The sequence below is a fragment of the Hippopotamus amphibius genome, chromosome 9 (assembly GCF_030028045.1).
Source record: "Hippopotamus amphibius kiboko isolate mHipAmp2 chromosome 9, mHipAmp2.hap2, whole genome shotgun sequence".
NCBI classification, from domain to species: Eukaryota; Metazoa; Chordata; class Mammalia; order Artiodactyla; family Hippopotamidae; genus Hippopotamus; species Hippopotamus amphibius.
This window is the reverse complement of record NC_080194.1, coordinates 89,159,261-89,181,599: the sequence shown is the minus strand read 5'-3', so window position 1 is coordinate 89,181,599 and position 22,339 is coordinate 89,159,261. Positions and strand designations below refer to the sequence as shown.

Sequence of the window (22,339 nt, the reverse complement as noted above, 5' to 3'; positions counted from 1 at the left end):
GCAGTCCACACGAGTCAGAGGGTGGGTGCTGAGGGAGCACGGCTGAGGGTCAGGTGCAGTGAGGTGGGTGGTAGAGACAGGAAGGCAGGAGCCAGATCGTGAAGGGTTTATCTGTTGGAGTGAAGAGTTTGCCCTTGATCCCCAGTGCGGTGAAGAGCTGTGAAAGACTTTGGGGCTGGGGTGTGTCATTATCAAGTTCACATTTTGGTAAGAACCCTTGGCTGCTCAGCAGAGAACCAACGGAGAGGGAGAGACCAGAGGGAGGGAGAGCCAGGAGGCTGCCGTTGCAGAGTCCCAGTGGCTGCCGATGGACATCTGGACTGAGGCTGATCAGTGGTGATGGGGAGAAGATGCTGGGGCAGAGCTGTCCGCACTTGGTGACTGAGTAGATGTGGGGTGTGGAGAAGGTGCACTCTTGGGTAACTCTCCGCTTTCTGGCTTGGGTGACTAGTGGATCTCCGTGCCACCTACTAAGAAGGCGAACGTAGGAGGAGAAGCAGATGGCGGGAGCAGTGGAGGGGATTCCTCCTCTTTAGGACGAGGTGTGTCTGAAGTGCTGTGGGACATCCAGGTGGATGGCATTTCAGGAGGCAGCCGTCTCAGTGCAGGTGTTCTGGGCTGGATTCTGAGCTTGAGATGCTGATTTAGAAGCCACACCATGCGGGTGGTAATAACTCGTGGCTGGAGATGAAACTCCCCAAGGGTGATGTTAGCAGGAAGAGGGTCTTGGTGCTCTGTCTCTAGAAAATTTCTTTCTTATCCCTAAATTATTGAAATATTTTCAGTTAATAAAGACAGCACCATTAGGTTCTAAGACCAGATTCATCTAAACATTAAACTGAAAATAAGACCTCAAATCTTTTTGTGTTTTTTGATGAAGAATCTAGAAGCTTCATGATCTGCTCTCAGATGCAAAGAGGTAAGCTACAGAAGAATACGCAGCGGAGTCGGAGACCTGGCAAGCCCTGGCTCTACCTGGTAACAGCTGCGTTGACCTTGAGCTAGGCACCTTTCTTGAGCTCAGCTTCCTTGTCAGTAACAGAGCTTGTTCTGTGGATTAAGTAAGATAAAGGCTATGGAAAGAAATCTGCAAACCCTTGAGCCTTACAAACATGTGACATGATGGTGCTTTTTATTCCTGTAAGGTTTTGGGGGAGATTATTTCTCATCCTTGTGCCCGAGAGTAGCCCTGGACCTCAGCCATTGTCCTTGCATGTGGTCTCCAGGATCAGCCAGCCTTCAGGGCCATGAACGATGACTGTCAGGCCTGGGTGGATTGAGTGTAGTTCTGTCATCAAATAAAATTTACCCAGGCTAATCTGACACCTATTTAGCTGTCTGCATAATAATTATTGTGCGGCAGGCTGACCGGGCATAAATGGAAGGCATTTGACAGAAATGATTATATTTAGTGTTACTTTTATATAGCCTAGCCAGATTTTTACAGTCCTTTCCTCTTTGACAGTCCATTCATTTTGCCGTTCAACAAGTATTTATTGTGGCTGTAATATATGCCAGGCACTGTTCAGGGCCCTGAGAAGACAGACAAACAGGATTTCTGTTCTTGCTCCACTTCCATCAAGCTTGAATTCTAGTGGAGAGACAGTCACTGAGCAGTCAACTTTACCCATAACGAGTAAGAATGCCAAGCTTCCCTCATGATCTTGTTTTCTTTCATCTCTTCCTGCACTGACACCCATGAATTAAAGGACGAAGATTCTGGGCCTGATTTGCCAAGAGCAGAGTTGCTTTTGCTCCAATTCTTTATCCTTTTTTTTTTTTAAAAAGAAATTTTTATTGGAGTATAGTTGATTTACAATGTTGTGTTAGTTTCAGGTGTACAGCAATCCAATCCTTTATCCTTTGTTCTTCTCTGTCTGCTTATAGTAGGTAGTAGCTAGAGGCCTTCCATCCATTGAACAGATATGTGCTGTGCACCTGTTGTGTATAAGTAACTCCTGGGGATACAAGAGTAAACTGGAGACAGTCCTGGCCCTTGAGAGGCGGGCCCTGAGCCCAGCACCAGAGGCTGCTGGGAGGGGGTAGAGAGGCACGGGATTCGGGCACATGGCGGGGGTGGGGGGAGGGGAGCACGCTCCAGGCAGAGGGACCAGTTGTGTGCAGAAAGCTGTGCGGTGCTGGGTCAGGCTGCAATACTGAGCTTCTACGCGGAAGGGGGATGTTATAAAACAAAATCTTTACTAAGGGATGCGGAAACGTGAACATTATCATCGGATATGTACAGCTCAGCGAGATTTCACAAACTGAGTACACTTTGCTCCGCACCTGGAATAAGAAACAGGACATCGCCCGCACCCCTGGAAGAACCCCCTGTCCCCTTCTAGTCACCACCCGCCTGCGGGGATCAGCACTAACTGGACTTCTTACAGCACACAATGGTTTTGTCTGCTTTTGTACTTCTCATAGATGGAATCATACCGTAAATACTCTTTGGTGCCTGGTTTCTTCCACTCAACCTTACGTTTGTGAGATTCATCCACACCGGTGCGTGGAGTTGGTTGGTCATTTTCATTTCCGTAAAATATTCCATTGTGTGAATGGACACGATGTTTCTCCATTCTGCTGTTGGACATTTGGGTAGTTTCCAGTTTGGGGAAATCCGAAGAGTGCTGCTGTGAACATTACAGGATGTCTTTGGTGAGTGTACACAGGCATTTCTATTGGAAATGCCTACTGTGGAGTTGCTGGGCCTTAGGGTGTGTGTAAAGCTCTAATAGACCAGTTTTCTACAACAGTTACATCAGTTTACATTCCCACGGACACGGTAGGAGAGTTCTAGTTATTCCACATCTTTCCTAACCCTTGATAGTATCTTTTTGTTTTAAGTTTCTGGTGGGTGTATAGGGATATCTTTTTTAAAATTTAATTAATTAATTTAATTAATTGGCTGCATTGGATCTTCGTTGCTGCACACGGGCTTTCTCTAGCTGTGGAGAGTGGAGGCTACTCTTCACTGTGGTGCACGGGCTCCTCGTTGTGGTGGCTTCTCTAGTTGTGGCTCACAGGCGCACGAGGTTAGTTGCTCCACGGCATGTGGGATCTTCCTGGATCAGGGATCAAACCCGTTTCCCCTGCATTGGCAGGTGGGTTCTTAATCACTGCACAACCTAGGGAGTCCTGTAGTGATATCTTATTGCAGTTTAAAATTGCATTTTCCTGAGTACCTTTCCAAGTGTGCTCCAAGAACTTTGGATATAGCTGTTAGTGAAGTGTCTGTTCTAGTCTTTTGCCTGTTTTTCTATTGGATTGTCTGTCTGGAGGTGGGGGGATGAATCCCTTTAATACTAGTGTCCTAATCAAGGGTGACCCGGGTTTAGCATATTCGGGTGTTCACCAGCCCCACCCTCACCCCAGGGATGGGGCAGGGCTGGCGGCCTGCAGACTCTGATCTCATGGTGACAGGAGGTCTCAGGGAGGGACATCACCCATGCTGCCTTCAGAGGGAGGCAGCCCCCTCCAAGGTTCTGACTTTGACTCCAGCCTCAGGAGGGAGAGGGGCTGGTGGAGGAAGGATGGGGAGGGGTTAATTTTCTGCAGATGTGGAAACCAGCTGATGACCTGGGATGTGCACTTCTGCCCTCTGTATTTGCTGAGAAGTGACCTCTCCCATCTGGGCCAGGGAGGAGCTGATGTTTGTGTAGCCCCTGCTCTAGGCCAGGCCTCTCCTGTGTTCTCCTCTGCCTCAGCTCAACCCGTCCAGGCACATGCTGTTATGCCAGGTCTACCCGAGGGGAAACGGAGCTGAGTGACGGAGAGAGGCCACCCAACTGGCAAGTGGAAGAGCTGGACTGGAACCCCGCCCCTCCCCAGAGAGCAGGGTGTGCACTGTGTCTGGGACAGAGGCTTAACTTTCCCAACCCCTCCTCTTCTGCTCACCCATGGCTCCTATTTTTAAGAGCAGATGAAGCCTTCCATCCCCAATTAGACATTTTTTAAAAAAGTGGAGCCCTATGAATCGTTCAACCACAGTCACACCCACCTGCCCCTGATTTGATGGGATTGGGGGTAGGGGATGGCTTTAGAACCTGAGGCTTCCGTGAGCCTGGGCAGAGGGAGGAAAGACAGAGGCCTGGAGCCAGCCGGGAGCTCCCCCACAGGCACAGTGATGCGTGGAGGGAGTGTTCGGTCCTCCCTACAGAGGCTGTCTGGGTGGTGGCTCTGGCCACTGGGCTGGTGGGGTGGCTCCCAGCAGGGGCCTAGGACGCTGACTGACACGCGCCCTCGCTCTCCCGCAGAGTTATGTCATGCCCAGACCAGCAGAGGGCTCCATGAGGATTAATAGAAGATGCCCCGCGTCTCGGCGCCTTTGGTGCTGCTTCCCGCGTGGCTCGTGATGGTCGCCTGCAGTCCGCACTCCCTGAGGATCGGTAAGCGCTGCCCCGAGGGCACCCTGGGGGCAGCCCGGCACCGGGCGATGCCCCTCCCACACCCCAGGTGTCCGCAGGGGCCGCCTGACCCTGCACGCTGACCTCCTGTGTTTGGCTGGGGCAGGGGTGGGGGGGGTGGGGGGCAGCCGACAGGCTCACAGCTACGATCTGCTCCAGCTGCCCAGCTCTTCTTGTGACGAGAGTAAAGATGCCGATAAGTACCTGTAGCGTCTGCGATGGCCTCAGCCGCTCACAGCTGTAGGTGAAGGAGGCTGGGAATGGTCGTGGGACTTCCAGATCCAGGGCTGGAGAGCAGAGCAGAGCTCATCTCTTCTCTCCTCTGATCAATCCAAGAAGGCTTCCTGGAGGGTGTGTTCAGATGACGTGTTCTTGGTGCCCCTGGCCTGGCTGCTTGGCAGGGCCTTTGCCCTGGTGTCTGCTTGCCCTGGCCTGGTTCTGGGGAGGAAGGACAGGGGCACTTCAGTGATGTGTGTCCACCAGCTCTCTCCCTTGTCCTTGCTGCCATGGGGGTGCCCGTTATAGGTGTGGGCAGGCACTGCTGCCACCGCCCCCATCAGCATCCCCGTGCCTGGTGGGATGCTTGGCTCTTTCTGGGGTCCAGGAGTGCCTGAGAAATCAACTGCCTCCTCTGCCCCCCCAACACCTCCAAGACTGAGCAGAGCTCCTCAACTGCAGGCTGGGGCACTGCCAATCTGGGTCTTGGGGACACGGCCCCAGCTGCAGAGACAAGGAGACACAGTCCAGTCCAGCAGACACTCTGTGGTCATCTGATGACCTGGGACAGATGTGGGGTGTCAGGAATTGGGGTGTATACATGTGTATGGGGGAAGGCAGTCAGTGTGGACAGACAGGTGGGGCACAGCAGTGAGGAATCCAGGCAGCTGTGTTGGTCACAAGAAGATCGGTCCAACAGCAGGACTCCTGGGCAAGGCCAGGCAACAGCCCTACAGGGACCCAAACACCAGGCAAGTTATCCAGACAGGTGCCCACCTGAGGCCCCTCTGCTCAGACTGGGGTGGGGAGGGGGAAAGTGGATACTATGAGGCAGGATCCTAGACCCTAAACTTGAACCTGGAAGGGTTGGAGGCTAATTTAGAGTGAAGATCGTGGTGCAGGATCCCAGGGACTTGGCCTAAAGCTCCTTCACTCCTCTACTTGTGTTTAGGACTGGTCCTAAGGTCCCAGAGGTTGGCGTGATGGTGGTGGTGGGTGCTCAGGAGTCCCTGGCAAGGTCAGGCATCACAGGCCAGAGGCCAAGCCGCAGGTCCCCTAGTTGCTCCGTGCTTTGTCGTGGGCACACGGGCACGTTTCTCCATGCATATCCAGCAGCAGCTGATTGGAATCAGAAACGAGGACCAGTGACTCAGTCCTGCCCCTCATCCTGCCCTCAGCTCACCACTCTGCATACTTGAAAAGAGGAATTAAAAACAAAATCTTCCCTCCCTCTTCCCCATTCACGTCTACTGAAACCTCAAAACCTAATTTAATTCTGCTTAGCAGCAATGCAAAACGGTTCATATCCGTAAGACGCTTAATTTATAAGATGCCTGCAGTTATTCAGCATGTGCTGTGAGGTGTTCTCCTCCTCTAAACGAGTGGACAAAGTGGTAACCCATCAATTTCCATTCGTCGCTAATGGGAAGCAGAGAGGGACTGAGCCGAAATCGGCAGCGCCTCATGGCCTCGGCTCTCCTGACACTTGTTCCCCAGGAGGGAGGCAGAAAGTGGAGCTGACAGCTCCCAGTCTGGCCTGCTGTGCGACAGTGGAGGGCTTCAAAGAGACCCTCGAGCTGCCGTCCCCACTCTTGGAACAATGCTTGTCCAGTTCCGTCCGCTCTGCTGGCGCTCGTTCTGATTCACGCCAGGCCACATCCAGCTGATTTCCAGCCAGGGGCCCCGCTGGCTGGCAAGGTCAGACCGGGCCGAATCTCCTGCAGAGGCCGGGAAGCAGAGTGAAGCCAACAAAGAGAGAGGAAAGTAAAGAAAAACCAAAACAGCAATGCCAGGGCTTGTTTTGCTGTCTCCTTGGTTATCCTGGGAGCCAGGAGCTTTATGGATGGAAAGGTGCTAATTACACAGACTCCAGAGGGGATCTGGAGTAGGGCAGGGATGGGAGGAGAAGTAGGTCAAGAAAACACAAGTAGCCGTGCTGAGCGGCAGGCAGCCTTCCAGGCAGATGGGCTGGACCAGCGTTGACGGCGCCGGGTCCCCCAGGTCCTCCAGAGGCTCTCGGGAAAGGGAGGGGCTGCTGCTCCTTCCCTCCTTCCCAGGGGTCACTTCTCGCCACGTTTGGTTCTTCTGGGGTTCCTCCCCAACCCCCAGCCTCAGAGTAGACAGCTGTGAGAGCGAGGCTACAGGAAGGGACCAGGAATCTCGGAGATAAATGGCCCCGCCTGCTCCATCCCCAGCCGCGCTTGTCTGCTGGTGACAACACGGATGTTTGTAAAGAGGTGGGAAGCCCATCACTCTGCCTTGGGACTGCTGTTTTTCATTCAAGTGAGGCACAGGGCGGGAGATGCAGCCACATTGTCTATTACAGTGTCCAGTGTTTACCCCCCGAATGAGGTTTTGAGTAAGAGAAAGGGATTTTATTTATGATGGTGAGGCTGCCCGCATAAATTCCCCAAACTCTCACACATGTGTCAGCTCCCTTCGGTCGTCTATCTTCTGAAAATGTCTTTTGATTTTGCTTCTGTCCCTCTGGGTCCTCTGAGTGATGACTGTGGGAGCCGCAAGTTAATAAATGCCCCGAGAAGACCACCCCCACCATCTCTTCCGCCCTCCATTACTTAAAGGGATCATCATTATATCTTAGAACCATAAAGGATTCTATGGATCCTGTTTTCCAACCTGCTTATTTCACATGAGGAGGGAGGCCCAGAGGGGGTGGCAATTTGGCCAAGGTCACACAGCAAGCAGGGGGTGGGGCTGGTGGCAGTCAGCCCTAGAGCCTGGTCTCCTTGACTCGTCTTGCAGTGCTCTCTCCACCCATCAATGAGCTCCCTAAGCCACTGGCGAAGCAGAGTCACCTTCAGTAGCAGGTGAAGGTCATTGTCTCTTATAGTTTTCCCCAATCCCATTTCTGACATTAGCAAATGTTAGCCTCGCCCCCAAACACATTAGGAACTCAGTAAGTATTTGTCAGTTAAATGAACGCTGGGCTTTCTGGCCTGCCTCTTGTTACTCCTTCTCTGGCCTCTTATTTCAGCCACACAACCAGTCACTGTTAACCAAATATACCATGTACTAGGGAGGTTTACTCTGGGCTTTTCCCATCCCTCTCCTGTGCCTGTAGAGCTCTTGCTCAGATTCCATCTTCTCTGCCTGGAAAACAACGACTTCTTCTCCTCTTCCTCTTCCCCACCTCCGATCCTTCGCCTCTTCCTCCTCCTCCTCCTCCTCCTCCTTTTCCATCACCAACGTCATTGGTTTAAATAGCTCTTCCTCTGCAAAGTTCTTGCTCAGTATCACCCTGTCCCTCCAGGGACAGGTCATCTTTTTTCAACCATTCTCTCATTCCCCTGCCCCCCACTTACTGGATCGTGCTCTCATTATTATGACATTTTCCCACCAGATTTTGAATTCCAAGGGAGCGCGACCATGTGACACACATCCTGACACTTGATGTATGCAAGCGTATCACACAAGCTCAATGAATGGGTGGGTGGTTGAGTCCATGGCCCTTGCACGTTGTGGTTCCCCAAGGACATGTTCAGAATCATTGTTTTAAAGTTTCTTCTGGTCTTACCTGTGCTTAAAGAGGCAGACTTATTGGAGGAAGTAGAAGAAAAAGGAGGAGGAGGAGGAGAAAGAGAAAATGTCCATCTCTCTGTCTTACTTAGAGAAGAGGAATGGGCTGGAAGTCCTGATTGGGTTCTAAGGCAAGTTTTGGCTATAATGGTAAAAACAGGGATTCAGCTATTCATTCATTAATCCCCTCAACAGGTATTTACTGAGTGCTATGTGCCAAGCACTGGGTACACGGTACTAAATAAGAATAATCCCCTAATAATTCTCACTTGGAAAGACCTCACTCTCTGCTAGGCACTGTGAGAGGTGTTTCACATATTTCAGGCAATCTTCACGTTAGAATTAATGATCTGATGTTATGGATGAAGAAACAGAGGCTCGGGGAGTTTAAATAACTTGTCTAAGGTCGCACAGAGACTAAAATTCAGAACCTGTCTGTCTCCAAAGCGTCTCTTTCTTGCTTTGCTCTACTGCAACTTTACACCCCTGGAGACATTTGGGATATCCCATTATCACAGCAGTCACATCAAATATATTGTGTTCTCTCTGGTAAAGGAATTGAAAGATGGAATCATTATTGCGTCTATAGTCTCTTGTTGTTTTTTGATTCTTTTGCTCCCAGGTAATTTCCTAAGGGCTCAGACAAAGTCCATCAGACAGATGAGGAAACTGAGGCCTGGGGATTTGAGAGGCTCGCTCAGGGTGGTACAGGGTCCTGCTCAGCATGGGCAGCACTAGACATCAGCAGGTTATTGTAGCAATTGAATCTCTTTCTTGTTTAAGATTTCCCTGTGAGGTGAAGCAACAAGAGCTTGGATTTATTTGACACTCTGTCTTACTAGGACCCCAAGCACTTTACAACTCCCATTTTTTACGGAGGTGGTTTCCCTCAATGAGCTCCAAGTCCTGCAGAGAGAATGTTAAACATAGAACATTCAAAGATTATGAAGATGAAAATAATAAGAGAACTGGGAGAGGCAAGGGGGAGGAATAAGAAGCACTGGTTTTCTTATCCTTTTCTGCTATGTATTAAATGTATCGGACACACCAAGATCCAAATATACCAATAGAATTCTGTGCGTTGCAGAGGACTCACTGTGGGGCTTTTGAGTTGTGGGCTCCCCTTCATAATGTGACCATATGATGTGATCACACGATGTGATTTATGAAATTTTGATCAGTGTGTAACTCTTCATCTCTTTTCCAAATTGAGTCACCCATAGAAGCAATCAGTTGGTCTTTCACATTAGTGACAAATAGAAATTGATGACTTTCTCCTTCATCTGTCATCTAGAGAGGGAATCGTGTACAAAGCTTGCTGGGACACAGATTCCCTCCCCTGGCAAACACCTTAAGAGGTCTGTGTGCTTCTTATTATGTCTGTATTCCTGGGTCTAGCACAGTGCCTGGCCCATAGAGGTACCTTGGAAATGTTTGCTGGATGAAGTAGCTAATGGCAAGTTTTGAATCTTGAACCGGCCTGTCCGTTTTCAAATTTCTCTTCTCCCAGATGTGGTCAGTGCTCAAAAATGCCAACTAATTTTATTTAACAATAAATGTACAAATTATGTATTTAGGAGAGTAAATATTTTGCCAAAAACAGTCCGCGAAGGCGTCTGCCTGCATGCGTGCTCTCATGAGGCTGTCTCTCCTCTCCTTCCTGCCACACCGCTGTTCCCACCACACCTTCCGAGGGATGCTGAGGCTTGGCTGCAGCTAGAAAGGCGTCCAGGCCAGTGTGCTGTGTGGAGTCATCTGTCTTCGCCTGTGGCTTGGTCTTCTGCCAGGAGCACCACGCTGGATACTTTCAGGACGTTTATCTTCCCTCTCAACCTTTCCAGAACCCATTTGTGAACTATAGCCTCCAGCCATAGTCTCTTCCACTGAGAAGTAAGGGATGGATTAGGCCTAGGTGCTCTATTTTACAGATGAGAAAAACTGGGGTCCCAACAGGCAAAGTGAGTTGGCAAAGGCCACTGTGTCAGTGCCAGGACTCCTGAATCCCAGATGCCTGGTGACATTGGTGCCACGGTTTACAGTGTATAACATGTTCTTACACGTGTTAATTCAGTTTCCCCAACAACCTGCAAGGCAGGTAGATGTAAACACATCTTGTGGAAGAGGAGCCTGAGGGTCACAGAATTTGTGGCTTACCCAAGGTCGCATGAAGGGGAGTGGTAGCCTCAAAAGTAAAGAGAGAGGAGAGGACATTTCTCAGGAGGGGACAAAGAGGGCCTATTGAGTCAAGTCAGAGGACAGCCGAGGTGGTGGAGTCCTGAATAGCCTGTTGGCAGTACATTCTCTTTTTCTTTTGGCCATGCACCTTGTGGATCTTAGTTCCATGACCAGGGGTTGAACCCATGCCCCCTGCAGTGGAAGCACAGAGTCCTAACCACTGGACCCCAGGGAAGTCCTGGCAGTACATTCTTGATGGATGACTGAAAGCCACCACAGGCCAGTGTGCCGACTCCCTGAACCTCACGAAATCAGGCTGAGCTAAAGAGAACAGGCAGGTGGTGGCAGGGAACATTATGTTTTCTTACACATATCATGGTGAATCTCCCGGAGGAAACTGGGAAAGGTCCCAGTAAGCAGGGGTATTGGAAAGAAGGGAGGAGGCTGTTGTTCCCTAACTAAAAGCCCTAGATCACAGAGCTGCTTTCCAAATAATGTTGGTACATGGCTGCCTGTGTTCATTGATGCTAGAATGTCCTGGTTTCCCTGGGCTCTCATTTTGCCCCTCCACACATGTGCTGACCCCAGTATCTTCTGCCCTGCTAGATGAAGCCCTACCTGGCAGAGAGACACATGATTTGAGAGAACTGGCATGGTGACATTTTGTCAGAATTTCAAAAACCCGTCTCCAGCTCTGTGAAGTGGTTTACGAGAGTCTTGGGTTGGGGAGTGAGTCATTAGCAAGCTCTATTTTTTTGGGGGGGCAGGTAGGGGTTGGTTTGTTGCAGGGGGAGGTGAAGATTATGGAGAGAGATTTGGGTTTGATGTTAAAAAAATGTTTATCTGACAGATGGAATGGGCTGTTCTGATACTGCGGTCCCCACAGCTGAAGGTGGCCGTAGCGGGGCTGGACAGAGAGTTCAGCCCCGGCGAGGGTTGCACCTGGTGCCTCCAGGACCCCTTCCAAGCTGGGCTCCTGTGCTAGAGTACTTTAGCCTTGGGTCTGTTCTCATACTGCTAGGGAGACAGCCCGTGATCATTGTCTTCTCATTATTAGCCTTCACCAGAGCTTAGAATGGAGGCGGCCATCTGCCTGATTTAAGCCATGACCTCATTCAGCCACAGTTGCTTAAGCCGGATAAGATGTGAAGCCCTACTGATTCTTCTTACTTGGTTGGTGTAGACCCGTCTGGGTGTTTCTTTTCTCCCTGTGGTCACCTGAGGAGTCAGAGAAGCACAGAGGCTGCTGCCAGCTCTCAGCAAGTGCCTGAGTGTGTGCGAGCCCGAGTGGGCGGGAGACACACGTGTGCCTCGGTGAAGACTGCAGTCCCATTCGCAGCCTCGCAGCTTGGCTGCAGGCAAGACAGCGGTCACACTCAGCTCTCCTTAGTCTGGACGCGGGGGCGCACGTTCCATAGCGGCTGGACGGGGGTTGCAGAGAGCTGTCGGGCCGCCCAGCAGCCCTTCTGTGTCCTGTTGGTGTGTGTTTCTTCCCGTTGAGCTGAGTTAGGGGCCCATCAGCGGGTGGTGGGTTGGGTACCCCTGAAGCCCACACCCATGAGGGGCGTGGTGCAGAGGGCAGAGCCAGCTCATGCAGTCTGGGCTCAGCAGGTGCGTAGGAGGGCCCTGCCCAGCCCCTGGCCGGGAGGCAGCGTCACTGTGCTAGACTCAGGAGGAAAGCCAACGTATGTAACTGGGGGTGGGTGACCACCTGGGGCAGCCATGAGAGGGTCCCTCATGTGTCACCCTCTTGCCTCAGCCCCGTCTGCCCTGACTCACCCAGGTGCCTTCCATGGCTATTCCAAGCTGATCGGGGTCTGGAGAGCAAGGGGACACCACGGAGCCTGATGTGTTCCACGTAGCACTGGCGTTGGCTCGGGAACAGAGCCTGGGCTCTAACCAGACTGCCTGGGTTTGAATCTGAGCACCACCCTTTCCTAGTTGTGTGACCTTGGGCAAGAACTTAATTTTTTGTTGCTTCAATTTATTTTATCTGTAGCATGGATGACAGTAGTTGCTACCTCATGTTTTTATGAGAACTCGATGAATGACTACCTAGAAAGCACTTAGAACAGTGTCAGGCGTGTAGTAAGTGCTGGGAAAGTGACACCTGTTATTGGGAATGGCACTGCTGGCATCTCTTAGCCTTCCCCTGCCTGGAGCACACTTCTCCACTCCTCCACCAAATGCTGTCTCTCCCCTTTTTCTAAACCGTGCTTTAAATTCACCTCTTTCTAAGAGCCGAGAATCTGCACCTGGTTTGGAAAGCTTTTACTTCCAGAATTCTCAGAGTGCAAGAGGTACACATGCTGACCCAGTCACATGTGGGTTGCACTGTCTCCAGCCTGTTTTTACAAATATTTTAAAAACCTTATTTGAACTCCATCTGTCCCACAAGCTTAAGAATGTCCTGAGAGATTGGGCTCTATCTTCTCTACCTTTCCAGTGTCGTGGGCTTTTCACACTGGGGTAATGGTCCCCACTACTGACTAGTATATCTGAGTGATCTCCCATCTTAAAAACCTCCCTCAGCCCCACATCCTTCTTCAGCTAATCCCCTATTTCTCTCCTTCCCATTGCAGAGAAACTCTGCAAAGTAATTGTTAGGCAAAGCCGTCTCCATTTCCTCTCCTCTCTTACCCAGTCAATAGGACTCCCTCCCATGAGATTTTCACCTCCGCCCCTGGTGCCGCCATGGCCTCATGCAGTCATCTGTCCCCAGGCCTCTTTTCACTGGCAGCATTTGACATAGCCTTGTACTCCCTCTTCCTTGAAACACTTCTTTCTCTTGGCTTCTGGGTCTGACTCCATATTGGTTCTTGCCCTCCCTCACTGGCTCTCAGTCTCCTTTGCCGATTCCTCCTCGTATCTCCGATCTCTGAATACGGATGTGCCCCAGTGTTTGGTCCTTAGACCTCTTCTCTCTCCACCCACTCCCTAGTCATCTCATCCAGTTTCATGGCTTTTGATGCTTATGACTCTCCAATCTCATCTCCAACCCTGAGCTCTCCCCATAACTCCAGACTTACACACCTCATCCCCTCTTGGATGCCTAAGAGAAACTCAAACTTGACGTGTCCAAACTCAACCTACTGATGTTCCCCTCTAAGCCCACTTCTCCTACCGCCTCCCCCGTTTTATACTTGGTAATGCCATTCTATCCATTTGGACTTAGGTCCCAACCCTTGGAGTCATGCTTGAGCCCGTCTTTCTCTGACATCCCATATCCTCCCCATCAGCAAATCCTGTTTGCTTCACTTTCTAAGTGTATCCAGAACCCAGCCACTGCTGGCCACCTTCTCCGTGGCTTTCCTGTTCCAAGACGGTATTCTCTCTCCCCTGGATCACTGCAAAGCTTTCCTACTAGTTTCTCTGCTTTTCTTTTGCTGTCACTTTTGTTTTTCAAAATGGCAGCAAGGATGATTCTTTTAAAATGTGAGTTGAGTCATGTCAGTCCTCTGCTCAACTCCTCTGATGCCTTCTCATCTCGTCTCGGGTCAGAGGAAGAGAAAGAGCCCTTATGGGGTCCCTCCCACGGGGCCCTCCCCAATCTGCCTCACTGTTCTGTTACCATTTGTTCTCCTCTCTCATCACCCTGCCTCTTGCTCACACCACACCAGCCCCGCCCCCCGGCTTCCTTGGTGTTCCCTCTGCCTAGAACAGTCTTCCCCTAGATGTCTGCATGGTTGATGCTCTCACTTCCTGTAGGTCATGCCCTGCCCGCCATTTCTCTCTCTCTCTTCCTTGCTTTGTTTTTTCTATAGCACTTGTCACCATCTGACAAACTGGGATCTATTCATTTATTACCTGAGTCCTCCTATCAGGCAAAGCCCTTTGTTTTGTTCTCTGCTGTTTCCCCAGCATGTAAGGCAGTGCCTGGTATACAGAAGGTGCTCACTGAATGTCTACCGAATGAGTAGATGATGCACACCCAAGGGAGGTCTCAAAGGAACCTCAGATTTGAAAGTTGTTAGAAGGCAGAGATGATGATGGTTTCTCTTGACACAAAAGCAGTTCTTAACAAGTGTGCCTTGCTGAGGACAGTGCAGTGGCCCTGCTGGCTTCCTGTCCCCAGGTTCTCTGATCCCTGCAGCAAACCCGAGGTCCCGAGGCTAATCTCCATCCCACTCTGAGGAAGTCTAAGCCAGCAGGTTAATGACTCAGCATCAAAATGAGTCTTGGCTGCTGGTCTTACTTTGTCCCTTGGATCCAAACACTGAGCTGTTGACTTAGAGTCACCTCCGCCAGCTGTAGAGCCACTGCAGTGCTCAAGTTTCTGTCTCGTCATCAAGTCTGAAACCTCACTCTGATACTCTGACTGTACCTGAGCTCCCCTGGCACTCTGGTCAGGCCTTGCTTGTCTCGGTCTTCCTAGAGCCTGGGCACCTGAATCTGGACCCAGCCTCCCAGCTGGGACCCTGCCACCTGATTCCAGCTCTTTCCTGAAGTTGCCAGTGTTGGCCAGGGTACCTGCTTCTTGTCTGCCACTCTCCCAATGCTGTACCTGGCCTGTCTGCTTGTACTTAGAGTCACAAAATCTTGATGGTGGCAAGGGACCCCAGTATAACCCGTTCCACTTTTGAATAGCTCCGACCATTGCTTTTCCTATCTGTTGAGCCAGATCTGTCCCTCTGGGCCTTCCACCTACTATCCTAGCTCTGTCTGTCCCTCAGGAGCCTACAGAACAGGCCTAGCGCACTTCCCTCTGACGGCATCTTTGAGATCTAAAGCACTGTCATTTCACAGCCCCCAGCATCTTCTTTCTTTCAGAGATCCATCGTTAGTGCCTCTGACTCTTCCTTCCTTCTTAGCATTTGTATTCCGCTTGTCTTCCTGGTCACCCTCTTCTGAATGGGTTTTCTCTTTTCTCCTTCCCACGTAGGATGTGGTCCCCAAATCAGAGGCAGGCGCTCCCCTCATCTGCTTCCAGTCCACCACAGGCACCTGCCCCAGCCTGATGCGATCTGGTCTCCAGGTTCAGAGCCCCTGGTTGGACCCATGCCCACCAAGCCCCTGGCTGACGGTCTTTTGGTTAAAGAAAGCCCATCTAGGTCTCCACTTACATCTGTGAAATGCATGCCCCCAACCCCCCCGCTCTTCTCAGGCTGGCTTTGCTCTCAACCCCAGAGCTGATGCTGCTCTTTGAAAGCCGGTGGCAGGTTGCCCCTGTGTCTGAAGATCTGTGTTAAGGAGGCAGGTGCTAGGCGGCTCCCTAGGTTGTGTCACCCCTGTGGCTGCTTCGGAGATACGCTTTCCCATCCTTTATAGTATATGGTCTTTCAAGCAGGGAGTGACACAGGCAGGGGAGGGAATGCCACTTTGCTAGCAACACTCATAAATTTCCCCCGGTGGCAGGGATCTAAGAACATGAGACTTTGAGCTTGCAGCTCACAGATGAAAGAACAGGGATTTTCCCCGAGATGACAGAAAAGGGAAGCAGATAGCCCCGGGGGCCTCAGCAGGAAGCTCTGCAAAGGACTCCTGGCCTGTGTGGGAGCAGAGTGGCAGTGGGTGGCCCCACACCTCTGGGCAGCCACTGGGAAGCTTTGGGCCAGTGGGCAGGGAAGGGGAGAGCTCTCCAATGGCCATCTATAGGGAACTCTCCCTGCTCTTCCTGGAGCCCTTGGGGTTCCTGCACCTAAAGGGACCTTTACCTTTAATGGTGGTTGAATGCCAATTTCCCCTTTAGAGCCAGTTGGGAAAACCTCGAGTGCTAAAGGAATTTAGCTGTGAAATGGAAATGAGTGGAGTCGATGGAGATGAAATAGCGTGTAAATGAGTGTCAGTATCTGTGGATCACCCTCGTTGGAGCTCTCCCTGTATTTCGTCAACCTCTTCCTCATCTGCCCAGGAATTATCTCCTAGAGAGCCACACTGGCCCCTGGGCAGGGTCACTCTCTTGGAGGGTGGACGGGGTGGGGGCTGTTGCTGTTGGCTTGTGGCTGCAGCCTGCGGGGGGGGGGGGGCTCCCTTTGGGGTCTTAATTCAGTGCCTATCTTACCATAAAGCCATGAGGATGGTCACCTGGGGGAGCTTGGAGTTCACATTCCAGGCTTCATATCCTAGGCATTATGGACAAAGCAGCCTCGGATTCAAAATCCTCGCGTATGACTGTCTTCCTTACTGGCCATGTACCTTTAGGCAAATTATTCAACCTTCCTCATGCTCCGTTTCCCATCTGTAAGCTGGAGATAACAATTTACCACAGGAGGTTATCATATTGAGAGGGGATATGTAAAGTACCATACATGGTGTGTAGCATCTAATAACATTTAATAAATATTAGTTCCCTTTCTTTTGTTTCTTTCAAAAATAGTAGTTTGCCCAACCGCATGGCAAGCGTAATTCTGGGTGGCATTGTAGAGTAGTGGAATGGGATTGGGCTTTACTGACACACAAACTTGGAAATGAATTATAGTTTCAGCATGTGACCCTGGGCAAATTATTTGGCCTCTGTTTTCTACTATAAAATGGGGGTAATAATACTCACCCTGTATATTGAGGTTTCTGTACGATAATATATGCAGAATGGCTAGCACAGTGCCTGATAATTAGTAGAGGTCGATAAGTAATAGTTACTATCAGTAGTTCTACCATAATTAGTATTACTATATCGTTCAACTACTACCATAACAAATTACTGCAAACTTAGTGGCTTAATCCAGACAAACGTATTAATGTACGGTCAGAAGTCCAACATGGGTCTTGCTGAGCTAAAACGAAGACGTCAGCAGGCTGTGATCCTTTCTGGAGGCTCCAGGGGAGAATCCATTTCCTGCTCGCTTTAGTTGTTGGCAGGATTCGATTCCTTGCAGTTATAGAATCAAGGTTCTTGTTTTATTGCTGGCTGTCAGCTAAGGCTGTTCCAGCTTCCAGAGTCAGCTGCATCCCTTGGCTCATGGCCGCTTCTTCCATCCTCAAAGCTCAGGGTCCTGTCACTCTCACATCACAGCTCCCTGACCTCAGCCAGGAAAGGCTGCCCGATTTTAAGAGCTCATGAGATTGTACTGAGATTGTATTGTATTGTATCCTGCTGGGATAATTCGGGATCATCTTCCCATCTCAAGGCCTGTAACCTTAATGACATCTGCAAAGTCCGTTTTGCCATGGAAGGTAACACATTGGCAGATTCCAGGTATTAGGAGGTGGACATCTTTGGGGGCCATTATTCTGTTCCTCTGTTTGAATGGCCTCCAAGATAGGAGGCTGAGACTCTTGAAATCCTTCTCATGAGCAGTGTTATGTGCAGGGGACCGTGCTTGCTCTTGGAAACTGGCCCCAGTCCAACCCTTGACCCAATTGCCTGACTCCTGTTACGGTCAACCGTTTTGCATGAGAACCAGACAGCCCAGAGCCCTGAAGCCGATACGTTTCCTCGATGGGTAGAGGGATCCCAACAGGACAGCCACATGACTGTGACTGAGATTGTGCCACAGGAGAGAGAGAGCCGGGAAGGGACTGTGTAACGGGAAGCTCTTCATCACGTTGATTTAACATGTCAGGGCTCTAAAGGAGTGAGCTACAAGCAGAAAGTTATCTGAGGCTGTGTCATGTGGGCTCTGCTGGGCTTGGCTTGGAGTGATGTGTTTATTTCCTGCCATGGGGCCCAGGAAGAATAACGTCCCCCCAGGGTCCCAGCAGACTGTCTCTGCTTGTCATCCTTCCAGAAAGGGACAGATCCTCTTGTGTTTTAGGAAAGCACGTGATGTAGGAAGGTACTGCTGTGAGCAAAGAATAAGGAAACCTGGGCTTTAAGCCTGGTCCAATTTGTTCCTCTGTCCCCTGGTCTTTATTTAATGCTGACAGGGCCCTGCAGCAGGCTGGGGTCTGTGGAAAATGCTGGAAACAGGATAGTTTGTTGTTAATGTTCTAATGTGAAAAGCTAAGACTTAGACATGAAGGAACTGCAGGGCAGCCACAAAGCAGGGGAGCATTGAGTGCTAAAGGGTCAGCTTCAGTTAAGCAATGATGACTGTGGTCCAGGGACCATGGGCACCTTGGCACTTTGGGCTTCTTTTTACCTTCTTGATATGTTGCCTCTTACCATCTAATGGAAGGGCAGGGGTCCGTCACTTTCAAGAACCGTATCACAGGGGATGGAATGACATTCATGGGTATTGAGTACCTAATATGTGCCCATCACTGTCTATAAATCACATAATTTAATATTTACAACAATCTTCAGAGGCAGATTTGATAACGTGTGGTCTGTCAGTATAGAAACCAAGGCTTGGAGAGACTGAGGTCACACATGTGGAACACGGAAGACCCTGAATTTGAACCTAGATTTCTTTGGCCCCAAGCCCATGCTCCGTCCGCCACACTAGCCTCTTCCCATCCTTGCCCCTGCTCTGCGTCCCTCTGTGGAGCCTCTGCCAGGAGTGGGGAGAAGGTGGGCATGAACGAGGTCTACCCAAGACCCCCGGGACACCTTGATTTCTTTAGAGAGGCAGAAGGCAGATGCCATACCCGAACCCCCTTGTTGCCCCCTGCCCTTGCAGGTTTCCTTTGCAGACATTTGAAAGAGAGAGAAATTAACTTAAAATGGAACCACAGGAGTAGCGCTGAAGGCACCTTTAGGCTAAAAATAAGAGCAGCGTCTGCGCTGCTCAGAGGGGACAAATCTGCTCACTGCCTTTATTTATAGCCACTTATTTATTAGATTCCAAATGATGTTTAACCAGGAATCATATGGCAGTGATCTTTGATTACTTATGCGGCTAATGGCTGAACATATATTATTATTGCTATTTATTCTGCCCTGTTAAATGCAGCGGGTACTTCTCTCCCAGGAAGGCGCCAAGGAGAGGGGCCCGGAGAGTCCCTGCCTTGTAAGAGCAGCACACGTCCCCAGGGGAAGGAGAGAGAAGGGGCTTGGCAGGTGGTCCTAAAGACCAGGCGACAGGCTCTGCCAGGAGTATTTTTTATTTTTATTATTATCATTTTTTGGCCAGACCCCACAGCATGCGGATCTTAATTCCCCGACCAGGGATCGAACACGTGCCCCCTGAAGTGGAAGCCCCCCTGCAGTGGAAGCGCAGAGTCTTAACCACTGGACCACCAGGGAGGTCCCAGGAGTATTTTTTTTTAAGGGGGCAGTCCTTTGAAATAGAGGGAGTGGGGATGGGAGTTGGAGAGGACATCCTAAAAAAAGGGAAACAAGAGTATAAAGTAAGAGTTGGGGCTTTGGGAGTCAGAAATATCTAGATTTATAATAATAGCAACATTTATTAAGTATTTGTTATGTGCCAGGGACTACACTGTTCAAAATCATTTAATGCTGCCATCATGTGCATTTTACAGATGAGAAAGCGGAGGCTCAGAGAGTTACATATGTTACCCAGGGTCACACAGCTGGTATGAGGCTGGAGCCAGCATTAAAACCCAAGCCCCGTCTGCTTCTGGCCCATTATACTGTCCTGCCTACTTCAAAACCAGTGCCTTCTCCTCTTTTGCTTAAGCTTAACTTTTCCAGTAAAAAGCCCAGGAAGAGAATGGAAAACTTGTCCCTGAGGCCTGGAAAGTGTGTGGAGACTGGAGTTCTTGGCTTCCTTTGTGCTTTCTGAGTGCTTTACACCTCTCAGGATGAGCTGCCAGCAGTCCCCAGGGCACAGTCCACCCAGGGCCACCAGGGACATACCTGGAGCAGGCCGCTTGGGTAGGGCAGGGGATGAGGTTGAGTAAAGGTTTCTCGGACTATGGGAGCTCCCTGCTCAAGCCCCAGCGTGGGGCAGCCAGGGCATCTGAAGGTGGAGGTGGTGGAGGAGGCCTGGGCACTTCTGGGCCCTGGTACCCGAGGATCAGACGCCGTGGCATCTCCACCCCTGGATATCTGAGGAGGGCAGGACCCTCCTCACCAGAGAACCTATCCCACCACAGCCGCCGGAGCCCCTGAGTTCTCTCCCTTTCACCTCTCATTTCCTCCCTCTTTCCCAGCTCGTCTTTCTAGAAGAAAGCTCAAGCTCCTTTCCAGGGCATCTGAAGCCTTCGCAGGCAGGCTGCAGACCATCAGATGGCCCCACCCTTCACCATCACACCCCCATTCCATCCCTGCCCTAGAAACACCCGCTAGCAGGCATCCTGCCCTCCGCACACACTGGAGAGGCCGGAACACCCCTGCCTGTCCGATCTCTGGGCGTTTGCTCCATCTGCTTGGAATACGCCTCACCTCGCCTGCCCTGCAGAATTTTCTACATCATTCAATGCCTCGCTCTTCCTCTAAGAAAACTTCCCTGACTGTCCTTCCCATCCCAACTCACAGGGCTCTCTGCCCTTTCCTGCTCCCACAGCACGGTGCGGGTGGCCGGCTCCACCTCAGCCCTCAGCTCACATGACATAGGGATGACAGTTGTTCAGGCACTGGTTTCCCTGGGAGCCAAGACTGCATCTTACTACCTGTCGCTCCCCTGGCCTTGCTCGTAGCAGGTGTGCAGTAGACATCGGTGGAATAAATAAGTGAATGAATGAATGACTGACAGTTCTCACCTCCGGCTGCCAGGGAGAAGGTGTTTGTTCCCCTTGCAACCATACACCCAATGACTTTGAAAACAGGAACCCTGGGGCAGAAAACAGGGACTACATGAGCTAAGTTAGACATCCTGAAATAGAACAGCAAGGGGCCTGGAACATTCTGGTGGGGGAAGGAGGGAAGGTGTTAGCCGGCTGTGTGTTTCAGAGTTTAGAAAGGAGAAAGAGATGCAGGCTGGATGCAAAAGGTGAACTTCCAGAACATCCTGCCAGCGCCCGTCTCCTCCCTGTAACTTGAGGTGCAGCCTCTGGCCTTTTCAGTTCTAACAGACTCGTTGGAGCATTTGACCTTTAGAAGGAGGATTGTGTGCCCCGGCCAGAGTCACAGGCCCCCCTGCCCCGGCATGGCTCTGATGCCCGACACCCACCCGGGGAGGTACTGCCCCACAGTGGGGTGAGCCAGCCTCGCGCCCTTTCACCCCTTCCCTTGGTGCCTTTCCCTCCATCTCTGCAGATGCAGCCCGCAGCTGCCTGAGGTTTGACCAAATGCCAGGGTGCTTGAAGAGAGGCTCCTTGGACAGTCGCAAGAAGGGATGTGGTTGGAGGAAGAGTAGAGAGGAGTTGGGGGATAAAGCCTGGTGGGGGCAGGAACCGTGACCGGAGAAGCTCAGGGCTTGGAAGGAAGCCCAGGAGGAGAATGAGCTCCAGGCTGTGCTAGCTGTTGAATGTTCAGGGGTCACGTCACCTCTCGGGGCCCCTGTCTCTCCGGCCGTGGTCTCCTCGGCCTGGTCCAGCCCGGGATTCTGTGTTTGCAGGCAGCTCCTCTCTCTGGCAGCTGCAACAGATGCATGTGGGCCTCCTCCTTGTCCTCCTCCTCCGTTGTTTTCTCTCCCCTCCCTCTCTTCCCTCTGCCCCTCTAAGTATTTACTGTCCACCTGGGTCTAGATTATCCCCTGATTAAGTGCCATTTAGCTGTTGGCTGCCTGTTCACTCCGTTTTATAGACACATTCAGTGAGGCACCGGGGCCAAGGCCTGATTTTGGAGAGGGAGGGTAATGAGAACAGGGCAGCGGCGGCCCACTTAGATTGGATTTTAATAAAGTTTCCAGCTAACCTAAATCATCCGCATCACAGGCAGCGCAGAGACCGCGGAGTGTAATGGGTCGGCCCCCCTGCTGCCTCCCCAGGCTGGGGCGGGCCAGAAAGCGTGACACTGGGGCTGGGGGGCATGGAGGTGGGAGCCTGCTGGAGAGGAAGTGCCCGTCTCCAGCAGAGGACCCTCCTTGGCGGCAATGGTAGGGCTGTGAGGAAGCGTGCTGGAGGTAGAGGCTCTCGGAGGGGAGGCAGAATGCCTGCTCTTTCAGCAGCTGTTAATTAGTTGCAGATGATGAGATAATTCACAAAAATTAGCAGTGATTTCCTTCATTGTGTTAATATCACCGGGCAATAAAACTGCTGTTAAGGATGACTTTTCTCTGCATCGAGGAGCAGGATGTCAAGGAAAAAAGAGCCCTCCGTGGGGTGGAGGGAGGGAAAAA

The 22,339-nt window shown here is 51.1% G+C and overlaps 1 protein-coding gene across 1 annotated transcript in view; it reads left to right on the top strand.

Moving 5' to 3' along the window:
• The first annotated feature begins 4,306 nt into the window (after nt 1–4,306).
• Nucleotides 4,307–22,339, top strand: part of GRIK4 (glutamate ionotropic receptor kainate type subunit 4) — a 309,408-nt gene continuing 291,375 nt past the window's right edge. Inside the window, exon 1 of the mRNA XM_057748949.1 lies at nt 4,307–4,388. Within this exon, the coding sequence (XP_057604932.1) occupies nt 4,307–4,388 (82 nt within the window). The remainder of the gene's footprint in view (nt 4,389–22,339) is intronic.